At 40.2% G+C, this 13,054-nt stretch overlaps 1 protein-coding gene across 11 annotated transcripts in view; it reads left to right on the top strand.

The window, feature by feature from the left end:
- Nucleotides 1-13,054, top strand: part of Neo1 (neogenin 1) — a 156,236-nt gene that overhangs the window by 133,303 nt on the left and 9,879 nt on the right. For all 11 annotated transcript variants that reach the window (XM_051156599.1, XM_051156593.1, XM_051156597.1 and 8 more), the window contains 3 exons: nucleotides 3,357-3,504; nucleotides 9,319-9,557; nucleotides 10,070-10,162. In XM_051156599.1, the coding sequence (XP_051012556.1) occupies nucleotides 3,357-3,504; nucleotides 9,319-9,557; nucleotides 10,070-10,162 (480 nt within the window). The remainder of the gene's footprint in view (nucleotides 1-3,356; nucleotides 3,505-9,318; nucleotides 9,558-10,069; nucleotides 10,163-13,054) is intronic.

The raw sequence follows: 13,054 nt of genomic DNA, 5'->3' as shown, positions 1-13,054 counted from the left end.
TATAGTATAAAGGTTTTGAGAAAGTAGTCCTTTCTCTTTTCTTTAATTTATATATCCATTTATACATTTTAAAGGTTCAGACTATGTGGCAGACTATAGGAGAAAGAGAAGTTAAAAAAAAAACCTGATAGAAAAATAGGACCACTTTATAAAAGAGATATTATCTACCTCATGTTCTAAAGGGCGCATAGAAAATCAGGAGCAGGAGACATGGCTCAGCCGTTCAGAGCACTTTCTGTCCATGTGGTAGATTGGAATTCAGTTCCCATCACTCAGGTTGGGTGGTCACAACAGCCTGTAACTAGTTCCAGGGGATCCATTGCCCTCCTCTGGCCTCCACAGGCACCCACACACTTGTACACGGACATTCATACACATACACATAAATAAAAATAATCTTTAGAGAAAAAAATTGCTAAACATCAAGATGGGCATCAGACATTCCAGGAGAGCTCTAACAGTACATGCAAAGGCATAGCAGCAGCACCTGGTCACTGTAGGGTCCTGCTGCCTGGAGGTACAGGACAGGTGTACAGGTAGGTTAGAACTAGCCTGACAAAGGCACAGATACTTAGATGGCTAAGAAATCTGAACTTTATTCTATAAATCACATGTATAAAATGTCTGATACAACTGATACACTAAGACTTCCGTTTATTCAGTGTCTGCTGTTACTAGTTTGAGAGCAGTGAAGAGCTGATTGAGAGCTAAGAAGGTGTGACGTCAGGACAGGCATAAAGAAATGCATGTGATAACTCTGGTGCCCCATATTTGACCGCTTCTCCTTGATGGGGCACTCAGAGAAAGGATAAATAGGCCACCAAGATGAGACTTGGTAGCCTATGATCATATAGTGGGGGAAGAGGTCCCCCTCGGTCACTGACATAGGGCAGGGGAATTGGGTGAAATACAAGGAACGGGATAACAATTGAGATGTAATCTGAATAAATTAATTAAATAATGAAAAAGACAAAAACAAAAACAAAAACAAATGCTAAACAGGGAAAAAAAAAAAGAAATGCCTGTGATATGTTCTCAAGCAAAAGTGTTAACAGCCCCTTTGGTGACCCCCTCTTACTCTGTCATAGACAAAACTTCTGCCCAACTCATACATTAAAAGTTAAATCCAGAGGGGACTGGGATCAAGCTGTAAAGTGGTTAAATAAATAAAATTTAAAAGAAAGAAGTTAAATCCAGGTAAATGAAACTTATTTCTGTTGAATGCAGAAAAGAAATACTTTCACTAGTACGTGTTCTCGTCCCCAGCTCCCCTAACCTTCAGTTTGCCGGCTTGTCCCACCTTACAAGAATCCAGCCCAGTAGTTCAGCATTTCTGTTGAGAGCGGTGTTAACAGTATTTTATTGGCTCGAGTACTGTAGTCTTTCCCAAATATAAAAATTTTATCTCATGGAAGGTCAGTATGTACAATTTTAAGTTGTCTACTAAGCTTTTCTCAGAAATGAAGGATAAAAATGATTGAACCAAATGTAAAAGAATAAGCTTTTAAGCCATTCTAAATCAACCTCAGATTTAGCACTGTACTTAGATGTCTATAAAATCATAGAATCAAAGTTGGAAGGTCAGATAATCCAGTGTTGTTGGAAGGAATTCCCACACAATGAGAAAAGGTGTGGGTTAGGAACCTAGTGCTCCTTTTATCAGCTTGACTGGGTGGCCGCCAAGCCCTGGGATCTGCCTGTCCCTGCCGAGCAGTACTGAGGGTATAGTTGTGCTCCACCATGGGGATTCAGACTCAGGTCACAGCACTGAGCAGTCTCTCTAGCCCCATCTCATGCCTTTCTTGATAACAATTGTTCCACAACACCCCACTTCTTAACTACTTTGTTTCTGGTTGATTAGTTGAATAATTTTGAGACAGGATCCCATTCTATATCCCAGGTGTGGGCCTGGAATTCACTGGATCACCCAAACTGGACTTAGTTTACTTCATTTTTCTTGATTCAGTCTTCAACATGTCAATATTAAAGACTTGTGCCACCACACAGTCTAACAAAATTCCTAGTGCTGGGTGAGGGATACCTCTTCTATAGATTTTCCTGAGCATTTAGGGTTGAGGGGCAGGATTTTATTCGGATGGTGTCCCATCCCTAGCTGAGCACTCAGTCACCTATTCCCAGCACTTTGAACAGTGATGCAGCTCTGCATTGATTCCTCACACGGCAGTGAGAAGTGTAGCCCACCAGGGTCCTTCCACTCCTGTTCCCTCCCTGTAGAGCAGTGGTTCTCAGTCTGTTGCATATCAGATATTTACACTGCAGTGCTTAACAGTAGCCACGTTGGATTCAGAAAAGCTTTTCAACTACTAAGTCAGCCACACAGTCCTCTGCATTGTAGTCCCCCCCCCCCTTTTTCATAGTATTCTTAACTAATAATTTCTTATCTGGTTATTGTTTGTGCCAATCTCCCACCCCCAACATTCACATCTTTGATATTCACTGTTGTATCGTGAATATTTAAGATAACTGGTACATAGTAACTACTCAGTAGATAATTGTCAAAAGAATGCATATGTACAGACCTACTTCTTGGTGAAGTTGAATAAGAAAACGGATTCTGTATTGTCTGTAAGCATATTTTAAAAAGGTTATTTTTCAAATAGTGATTTTGTAATCTCAGACATCAACATGTTAAGGAAAACTTTTTGCTTTATATGAATATATATTTTTTATGATTTTGAATGCAAAGATAAAATATAATCCCAAAGGATTCAGAAATGGTAGTTGTGGGGGGGGGTGTATGTGTGTGTCCATTTAAGGCAGGATCTCTCATTGTGCTGCAGCTAACAATGTCGGCAGGGCTGGTGGACCCCTGAGCTCCATGTTCTGCCTTCCACGGCTCCACCAGCCTTATTTCCCCAGTTTTGTGTCACCATGCCCAGCTTTTTTTTCCCCCATGGTTTCTGGGGATAGAGCCTGGATCCTTCTTTATGTTTACAAGACAGACATCTTATCTACTGTGCTATCTCTGCAGCCCAGCATGGGAGTTTTTAAAATGAATTGCACATCTCACAAGACACTAGAGAGGCAAGACACTTATCAGAATGTGTCTAAACCTTCAAGCTCAGAAAGCTCTAGGATGTCAGTACACTTGAAAGTTTTATTGAATGCTATTTTTTGAGCAAACCTCTGTGCCAGTCCCTGCATATAGGGCAGACTCTCGTATCCTTAGGAACTTATAATCTAGAAGTAGTTTCCTTGAGTAGAACTTTTTGCAGTACTGAGATACCTGGTATGAAGTTCACATGAAATACCTTGAAATGGCTTGATAGATCTGATTGAATAGTTTTTTAAAATTACCCAACTATTTACCATTTCTGTACCATTTTCCCTTTCAGGCAGCAACAGCCCTCATGGGAGCCCAACCTCTCCTCTAGATAGCAATATGCTGCTGGTCATCATTGTCTCTGTTGGTGTCATCACCATTGTGGTGGTTGTGATCATTGCTGTCTTTTGTACCCGGCGCACTACCTCTCACCAGAAGAAGTAAGGATCTCTAAAATGTAACCTATAAACTTGCTATGTATGTATGTGTGTATATATGTACATATATATGCTTTTTGTTTTTTCTTCTTATATGTTGCCTCTGTTTTTAGAGTGACACAAAGAGTTAAAAAACATAAAGTACATGAAAAGCCACTTTAAATGCAGTCATGCCACTAATGCCCTTCCCCCACACCCACAAGAATGTCTTGGGGAATCTCGCATGTTATCACAAGTCCAATGAGATTTTAATAGAGTTGAAATATTCCTGCCATCTACCATCTACCGAGCACAAAGTTGAAGAGGCAAGAGAAAAAGAAAACCTGGGAAGAGGAAGGAAAAGATCCCCCAAGAAATGTGTTTAATTCAGGCTTTTGTGAGCCTCAACAAGCTCCTTAAAAAGTTTGAAAACTGATAGGGCTGAGAAGCCAGCTCAGCAGTTAAGAATATGTACAACTCTTGTAGTGGACACAAGTTCTATTCCCAGCACCTACTTTGGGTGGCTCATGGCTGCCTGTAACTCCAGCTTCAGGAGAATCTGACACCCTCTTCTGGTCTCTGCAGAAGTGTACACATAATTAAAAATAAAAATCAATTTTTAAAAAGTTAGCCAGGCACAGTGGCGGACATCTGTAATCCCAGCACTCGGGGAGGCAGAGATTCAATGCCAGCCTGGTCTACAAAGTGAGTCTAGGACAACCAATGCTACACAGAGTAACCTTGTCTCAAAAAAAACCTTAATTGAATAATTAAAAATAAAAAGTTTGAAAACATCTTCCCCTTTACCAAGCCAAAAGTTTGCAGCTACAAGCAGGAATGTTCATGGTATGTTGTTTATAAGTTTAAAAAAAAAAATCTATTCAAGAAAGGAAATAAACCAAACATCCCACCATAGACATTTTTGAGTAGGGAGACCCAATTAAGGAGTGCAGGTCCTCAAAGGATTCTAGAGGGCTTTGTCCATCATAGCAGATCACACAGTAGCGTATGTACTATTGCCCCCAAAGACCTTCCAGTTGGACAAGATATGAATGTAAAGACAGTGGCATCAAAATCTGACTCTGGACAGCTTAGGTTAATATACATGTTTGTGTCCTAGTGTTTATTAGTAGTAGTTGTGTGTAACAGGTAGGTGTAAGTGACCATGGGAACTGAAGTTATAGGTAGCTGTGAGCCAGCCCACCGTAGTGCAGGGGAGCAAATTCAGCTTCTCCGCAAGAGCAGTTTATGCTCTTAATTTCTGAGCCATCTCTCCAGCCCTGTGTCTTAGTTTTTAGCAGCAATAACAACGAAAACATTTTAAAAACTAAAAAGTAAGGCCTGGGGACATGGTTCAGCGAGTAAGGTGCTTGTAATACAAATATGAGGGCCTAGGAGATTGTTTGTAAAAACACACTCAGCAGCATGCATCTCTAACTCTAGCAGTGAGGAATGGAAAAGGGGCGACAAATAGACCCCTCAAGCTCATTGGCTGGCCAGCCTCACTAGTCTGGGAGCTCTGCATTTAGTGATGATAGACCTTGTTTCAAAAAAATACAAGGTAGAGTAATAGAGGAAGACACCAGATGTCAGTCTCTGGACTCCATACATACTTACACACATGTCTACACAACCACACACACACGTGTATGCATGCATGAAAAAAAATGAGAAGTAAAACTTTGAGTTGATAAAAATAGAACACTTAATGGAATAAAGAAAAAAATTCTACTTAAATATTTTACCACAAAAGTCAGAAAGTACATCTGTACATGTACACAGCAAGCACACCTAGAAGGTGGGAGAAAACTATTAGCCTAATATAAATATTATAACACAGGTTCTCTTTAAACTTACAGAGGTCAACCTGTTTCTGCCTCTGGTGCTAGGATTAAAAGCATATGCCACTGTGTCCAGAAGGTATTTGTTTTCAATACATAGGGCATAGGGCAGGTAATAAGCTACCCTGTAACTGCTCTATTCGAATGACTTTATATCAAATAAGTCATGTTGTATTTTAAATCTCTCTTCTCAAATAGCTTTCTGTAGTTTATATTGCATCCCTTTTCTAAGAGAAAGAGGCTCCCTTTATTTATTCCTCTGTCTGGTTTAGATTATGGAAAACTTTTTCTTAAGCACCTGAAAGACAGCTTTTTTAGAATATTTCTGTAGGTTTTTGTGTTTTTTGTTTCATTTATGTATCTATAAGAACTTACTCTTGTAGCTAATGTTAGTATTCTTGGTATCTTTAGTAGTATCTAAAAAGCAAAATGAACACACATACACACACAGGACGAAGAGTTCCATGGTATTCTAGGAGTTAAAACTCAAAGTAAGTAAAAATAAGAGTGTTTCAGATTGAAACTAGGAAAATAGGTTCTCTGTTCTGTATTTGGATCTGCAAGTCCAACAGCTTTGGGTCCCTTTGTTTAAAATAATTGCATCAAATCTTCACATGCTGCCCCCATCCTTTCCCCTAAGGTGCTTCTGGGTGTTCTGTCAGCCACTGAAAAATATAAGTGAGCCTTTCTTACTCATTTTCATCCTGTCGAATACTTGAAGTACCTCCTGTTGGCAGTTACAGCATCAATAAGGAATTTAGAGTTGAGGCGCTTGTTTCTCAACACACTCTCTTTAGCTTCCAGAACTCTTGACAGGTGACCCAGGATTCTGCTTCTCGAAGATAGAAGCTCTCAGATGATATATTATTGTGCTTTTGTTTCTGCATCATAATACCCAAGGGTAGGCACTTTGTAAAGAGGTTTATTTGTTTTAATGTCCTGGTGGCTGAAGGGTCCAAACAGCATGATTCTGATGTGCTGGTGGAGGTTCTGTGCCACAGGAGAGCAGAGAAAACAGAAAGGAGAAGAGACATGCACAAAAGAAGATGCCAGGAATGAGTTCCAGGCTTCGTTACGCAGCGTGTTCTTTAGGAACTAGTCGAGTCCTGTGAGAACTACTTAGTCTCCTCCAAGGCGATGCCCCATTGACTTAATTCTTTCCCGCTAGGCTCCATCTCTTAAATATTCTATTAACTCTTATTACCAGTAATGAGGACCAAGTTCCCAGGACATAATTTGGGGAGAACAAACCACATCCAAACTGTAGCAGATGAGAGCTACCTCATCGTATCACCATCCAACCAAAATTTTCTGAATAATTGTTTCGTATTTTGAGGCAAGGTTTCGCAGCAAGCTTTCCTCAGAGCCATTAACACTTATTCCTCAGCCTCCAAACTGCTGGGATCATAGGTGTGTGCCGCATGCCTGATGGTTTTCAGGTTAGGAATGCTCGATTTGAACTGACAGCACGCATGCAGTGGCAAACCCTGCGAGACTGCATCGCCCGAGGCAGCACAGCCATTTTAGTTTGTGAGAGTATCTCCATAGTGATCATATGGAGTAACCAAGTAATTGGTGTACATATGACTTTTACACTGTATTGCTTCCAGAATAGTGAAAACTTAGCACATTCAGTGAAGTTTAAAAGCAAAGCATTTTCAATCTGAAGTTGGCTGAATCTGAGACTATGAAACCCACAGGTGTGAGAGTCCACTGTACTTATACGAGCCTGGGGTCTTTTTTTTTTTTTTTTTTTTTTTCTTCACTGTATGATCAAGCTTTAGTCCTTTCTAATGTATTTTCTGTCTCAACTATGTCACCACAGTTGCTTTCATTGGATTACTCACGTTCCTCAGGGCTGGCCTCAGGACCTCCTGTCTTCTCCAGTCTCTTCCGTGTGATCTCATGCACCTCTGTGGTTTCATTTACTGTGTGCTTCCCAGAAACTATATTTCCATTTCCAGCCGGCCTCTTTCTTCTGAGAATCAGACATACATACCCTGTTGCTTCTTTCACATTTCTTCTTTAAACTCAGCATGGAGCTTAGACGTGCAACATGCCCACTTTTATAGGCTCCTGTGTGTGGATACTTAGTCCGCAGCTAGTGGCTGTATCAAGAAGGCTGTGGAACCTTTGGGATATGGATCCTTGTTGAAGGAAGTGTTCCCTTGGGGTTAGCCTGTAGCCTTGAGATTTTATAGCCCAGTCCCAATCCCTGTGCAATCTCTACTTCCTGACTACAGGTGCAGTGTGACCAGTAACCTGCTGCCATGCTTTCTGGCCATGATGGAATGTATTCCCTCAAACTGTAAGCCAGAATAAGCCCTTCTTTCCTTCCTTAAATTGCTTCACATCAGATAGCTTGTTTTAGCAACGAGAAAAATAGCTAATACACACATGCCCAAACCAATTCATAGTATTTTCAGGAAAACTGTTTCTAGTCCACTATTCCCAGTGTAAGGCAGTGGCTGGAGCCAGAAGCCTTGGCCTCACCATTTACTTCTTTCTTTTCTTTACCTCCACCCAGTTTGTGTTCATTCCCTCACTAGGTCCTAGTATTTTTGCTTCCTAAATATGCCTTTCAAATCTACCTCTTCCATTCCACTATCACAGACCAGCATTAGTGGACACCCTCCAGTTCTCTGCTTCTCAGATCCGTTCTTCACAAGATGGTGGGGGTAAAGTTTTAACTCAAGTTGACCTTTTTACTCTCTTGCTTAAAACCATTAAATTATTTCTCATTTCTTATAGAGGGAAGTTCGCATTCTTAGAACTGCTATATGATCTGGGTGCTTTATGATCTGGTTCTTGTCTGCCTTCAGAGCACTGTCTCTCAACGTTCTCTTCATGGCTCAGGCTCTCACCACTCAGGGCTCTGCAGGATTCTTCTAGTATACAAGGCTGCTGCTGCCCCACATTCCACCACCTGGGATGCACGTGCTATCCCCATTACGTCTCAGCATAAAAGCCACCTCTCCACATTTTTCCTGCCTACCTGAGCTCCAGCTATTAAGGTTAACACATGGGGCATTTCCATAAGCTCAGAGCATTTAAAAATAGTTCAGTGTCATTTTCCTCACTTGACCAAAAGTGCTGAGGACACATCAGTGTAGCACAGAATGTGATAGAAGCAAAATGCCTAACCCATGGTTACTGAATGGGAAAGGGAGTGAATTGATTAAAGGAAGAAACTACAGCAAATGGAGGGTGTTACTTTATTCTTAACTCCTCATATTTGATAATCCTAGTGGGCTTCCTAGAAAATCCTTCTCTGTTAGCCATAGATTTTTACCTTTTCTCATTGTTGTATTTTTACTTCTTACTATCCTTTCTCAGCTAGTGGAAACTTGTAGAGGAACCTTCCACTTTAGAACTTTTTTAACTCATGATCTTCCTGCCTCCACCTCCTTCAGCAAATCCTACTGGTGTGCGCCACCACAACCGACGAGCTTTTATTTTTAAATGCTATCTCAATTTCCTAATATAAAAAAGACACTATTCAAATATATTCTGGCATAGTATCCAAATAATATATGAACAAAGCAAAAACAAATGTACTATTTCAAGAAATAAACCTTTTGTCTCTGATATTTCTTCTTGATGCCTGTTTGTTTCCATTTCTGCCTTTGTTTAAAGCATCAGAAGGACAGGGTTTATTACTGTTTTATTTTGGGTTGGAGTAGTTTTGTTTTAATTGGGGATTGCATTTAGAACTTCACATATGCTAGACAAAGACTCTGCTACTCAGCTACATTTCCAGTTCTTTTTCAACTTCTTATTTTGAGAGTAAATCTTGGTAAGTTGGATAGGCTGGTCTTGAACACCTCTGTAACCTAGACAGGTCTTGACTATTTTATCTTTGCCTCTTCCTTCCAAGTAGTTGGGATTTTAGGCCAATGCCAAAATGCCTAGCAGAAAATCAATTTTAATCACAGTGTTTTGACAAATATGTTCAAAAGAAGTACATTTTTAAAACTAGTCTTAATTCTGTGCCTAGGAAACGAGCTGCCTGCAAATCAGCGAATGGCTCCCATAAGTACAAGGGCAATTGCAAAGATGTGAAGCCTCCAGACCTTTGGATCCATCATGAGAGGCTGGAGTTGAAGCCTATTGACAAGTCTCCAGATCCAAACCCTGTCATGACTGATACTCCGATCCCTCGAAACTCTCAAGATATTACACCAGTTGACAATTCCATGGATAGTAATATCCATCAAAGGCGGAATTCATACAGAGGTACCATTTACACTTTGTAAGGTTACCTGAATTTGCTAATTTAGTAAGAGGTTAGTTCTAAAGAAATGTGTCTCTTGGGATTTTTTTTTTTCCTTCAGAATTTGATGAGCAATAGCTAGTTGTTAAAGAAGGGGAGAGGTTATGTATCATTTAGAAACAGCCTTCTGGATCTTTTTAAGTCTGTCACCAAGCTTCAGTCAAGCATATGAGCCACCTGATTCATGCGTGTGCATTGGATTGTGTCTTTTCCATTGGACACCAGCTATCACAATAGAGTTCAGAACCTTTGTGATACAGAAGCTTCTACACACATCTCACTGAAGTACAGTGTGCACCATCATGCCAGCCTCTTTGAATCTCAGCAGGAATTTCCATGGTGCTCTAAATGTAAATGCCTTGCCCTGGTGCATTGTTTGTGAATTCCAAACCCTCCGATGGAAATGTGTTACTGTTGAGGCTGCTCAGAGGCCTAGGGCATACCCTTGCTACTAACCTCCATACTTTACATCTAGGGCATGAGTCAGAGGACAGCATGTCTACACTGGCTGGAAGGAGGGGAATGAGACCAAAAATGATGATGCCCTTTGACTCTCAGCCACCTCAGCGTAAGTAAAAGTTTCTCTTTCCCGAAGTACTACCAGTCTTTCATGTCATGGTGGGAAACATCTCTGAGCAGTCTCTTTAACTTCTCTTGATTCCAAGACAAAGACCAGCTGCCAATATTGTGGCACTTTAGAGGAAGAAATACCAAAGCATTGCTGTATTTCATCATAAATGTTATTCTTGAGCTAGAGAGGTGGCTCAGTGCTTAAGAACACTGGCTACTCTTCCAGAAGACCCAGGTTCAATTCCTAATACCATCATAGTGTCACACAACTATCTGTAACTCCAGTTTCAAGGGAACCAGACACCTCTTCTGCCTCCACACACACCAGCCATATACATGGTACACAGGCATACATATGAGCAGAACACCCATGCACATAAAAATAAAAATTAAATATTCTTGAGAGTTAACATTTTAAAGTTATAGATAGATTCCCAGCTAGCTAACTTTCCAGCTAGCAAGATGGCTCTAGAAATGTGCTTACATGCAGGCCTGAGAACCTCAGTTGGTTCTCTACTTCCCGTGAGGTAGTGAGGGAAAAACTCCCAAGAATTGTCCTCTGACCTCTCCACCTGCACAGTGGCACATGCACTCTGTGGCACACATATATCTACACACACACAAGATAATTTTTTAAAAACTAATTTCTGTATTCTCCCAGGAGTAGGAAAGTGTGTGTTCTCCCTGAATGCACACAGCATGTCCACAGGAAAGACAGGAAGCGTCTCTCCAGACTGTGAGTGAGCTTTCCAAATGTCATACACATGCTGCAGGCCTCCAGCACATGACAAGCATCTAAAGGATTTTAACTTTTTTAATTAGTAGATTTTATAAAGTTGTTTCAAATTTGCAGTATGGTGTTTTTAAAAACATTTTCACTATTGACCATGCTTCATTTTGTCAAGTATATATGAAAAATATGTGATATATGATATATATGTGATATATATGATATATTTTTTTTTAGAGCAGAGGATCCAAGTTCAGTTCACAACACTTACGTCAGGTAGCTCACAACCACCTGTAATTCCAACTTCAGGGGGATCTTTTACCTATAGCCTCTATGAACATCTCACTTATTTGCACAAATCCACATACATACACATAAAGCTTAAAATAATAAAATTAATCTTTTTTTAAAAAACCAAAAAGTGTTAAGCATGGTTTTAAATACCTATCTTGGGAGACTAAGTCAAAATTGAGTTCAAGGGCAGCCTGGGTAGTCAGTCAGACCTGTGTCCTTTCCCTTGCTTCTGTTTCAAGATAGAAAGGGCTTTCAGACTAGTTGGCACTATGGATCTTTCAGTTAGAGAGTGCTTAGCCACATCTCTGCCAACAAATGATGAGACTAAATAGCTCTGGGTGTTACACACAGAAACTGGTGCTGTGGAGTCTATTTGGAAAGCTCTCATCCACACTTTGAATGGAATCTCCAAGTGTGCACATACGTCCTCCCTCACGCACACATGCCTCACAGTGTACAGTCAGAGAAGACACTAGATTGTAAAGCTAGATCAGTTCTGAAAGAATATGCCTCTGTTTCTTTAAAAACTAGACAATTATTGTACAAAGTAACTTAAGCTTAATGTCCATAACAGAAAGAATGGCTTAAATTTGGAAGCATACAGGGAAAAAGACATATTTTCTCTATTTTAATAGGTTCTTTATGTGGGTGCTCCCAGTTTAAAAACAAAAAAGAACAAATTAATCTATTTCACTTGTTTTGTTTTGATTCTTACTTCTAAGAAGATGGTAATTTGCAGGTTCTGAGATCCCTGTTCCTGCCTAAACGGGCTTATTTCTAAGATTTAAAAAAAATTGAACTCTTCCTTGACATTTATTAAATATGTCAAGGGCAGAAGATGGAGGGAGGGTAGGAATGGGAAGATAAGAGCACGGGGATAACAATCGGGATGTTATGTGAATAAATTATAATAAATAAAATATGCATAAGATATGTCAAGGGAAAGAGATGCAATTCCATTTGAAATCATTAATTTCTCTCTTTTTTTGTTTTTGGTTGGTTGGTTGGTTGGTTTTATTTTTGGTGAGAAAGGAATGTGTGTGAATATACAGCACTATGTAATTTGTGTCCAAAGAGTTGAGTAAGTGCTAGAATCTTTCATTCAAGAATCTGAACCCAGGTGTCTGGATACATACAGGGCTTTGAGAGATCCTTTTTGAAACCTACCTACCAGGCCTTTTTTTTTTTTTTTTTTTTAACAAGTTTGAATTCCTTGAGCTCTGGGTCATGGGATCAAGTTGGAGCCATGCACCTGGCATCCGCACACCTAGATCTGAAAAGGCTAAGCAGAGCTGCATGGGCTTGCTGGCATCAGGACGAGGTCAGATCCAAACCCTGCACAGACCCATCAAGTTCAGATTCAGCCAACGTCATTCTACACTAAAACATTCACTTACTTACTTACTTGATTCATTTGGAAACACTTGAAATAACTTTTAAAAGAAAAAAAAATCCATTCTGTTTTGTTTTGTTTTGTTTTTTTCACCATCTGTCCTCAGAATGCTTTCAAATTGCACTTCCTAGGTAAGGTTCAATTTTACTCCCTCACCCCAGCCTGAATTTTGAAAAACACTGATTTTGAAGCGTTTACTCTGAAAACTGCTTCACTTGCCCCAGGGGAGATTTTGATCTGAGACTAACTGACCACTCTTCTCAGCCAACTTTTCTAGCTGTACTGTATTCCCGAGGGCCTGCTAGAGCTTCTGGTCCCTCACAGCAGCTGCAGAAGAAAGCAGCTATTTCGTGGTCTGGGGTTTCTCTTCCCAAGGTGATGCTGATAGCCCCACAGAGATCTATGGAGATCCCACACAAAAGAAGATATTTTAATGGGCTCCAACAAGCTGATTTAGTTTGACTATTAAAGTT

Source organism: Acomys russatus, chromosome 14 (genome assembly GCF_903995435.1).
Source record: "Acomys russatus chromosome 14, mAcoRus1.1, whole genome shotgun sequence".
Lineage (NCBI taxonomy): Eukaryota > Metazoa > Chordata > Mammalia > Rodentia > Muridae > Acomys > Acomys russatus.
The sequence above is the reverse complement of the archived record's forward strand: the minus strand, read 5'-3'. Positions and strand labels throughout refer to the sequence as shown.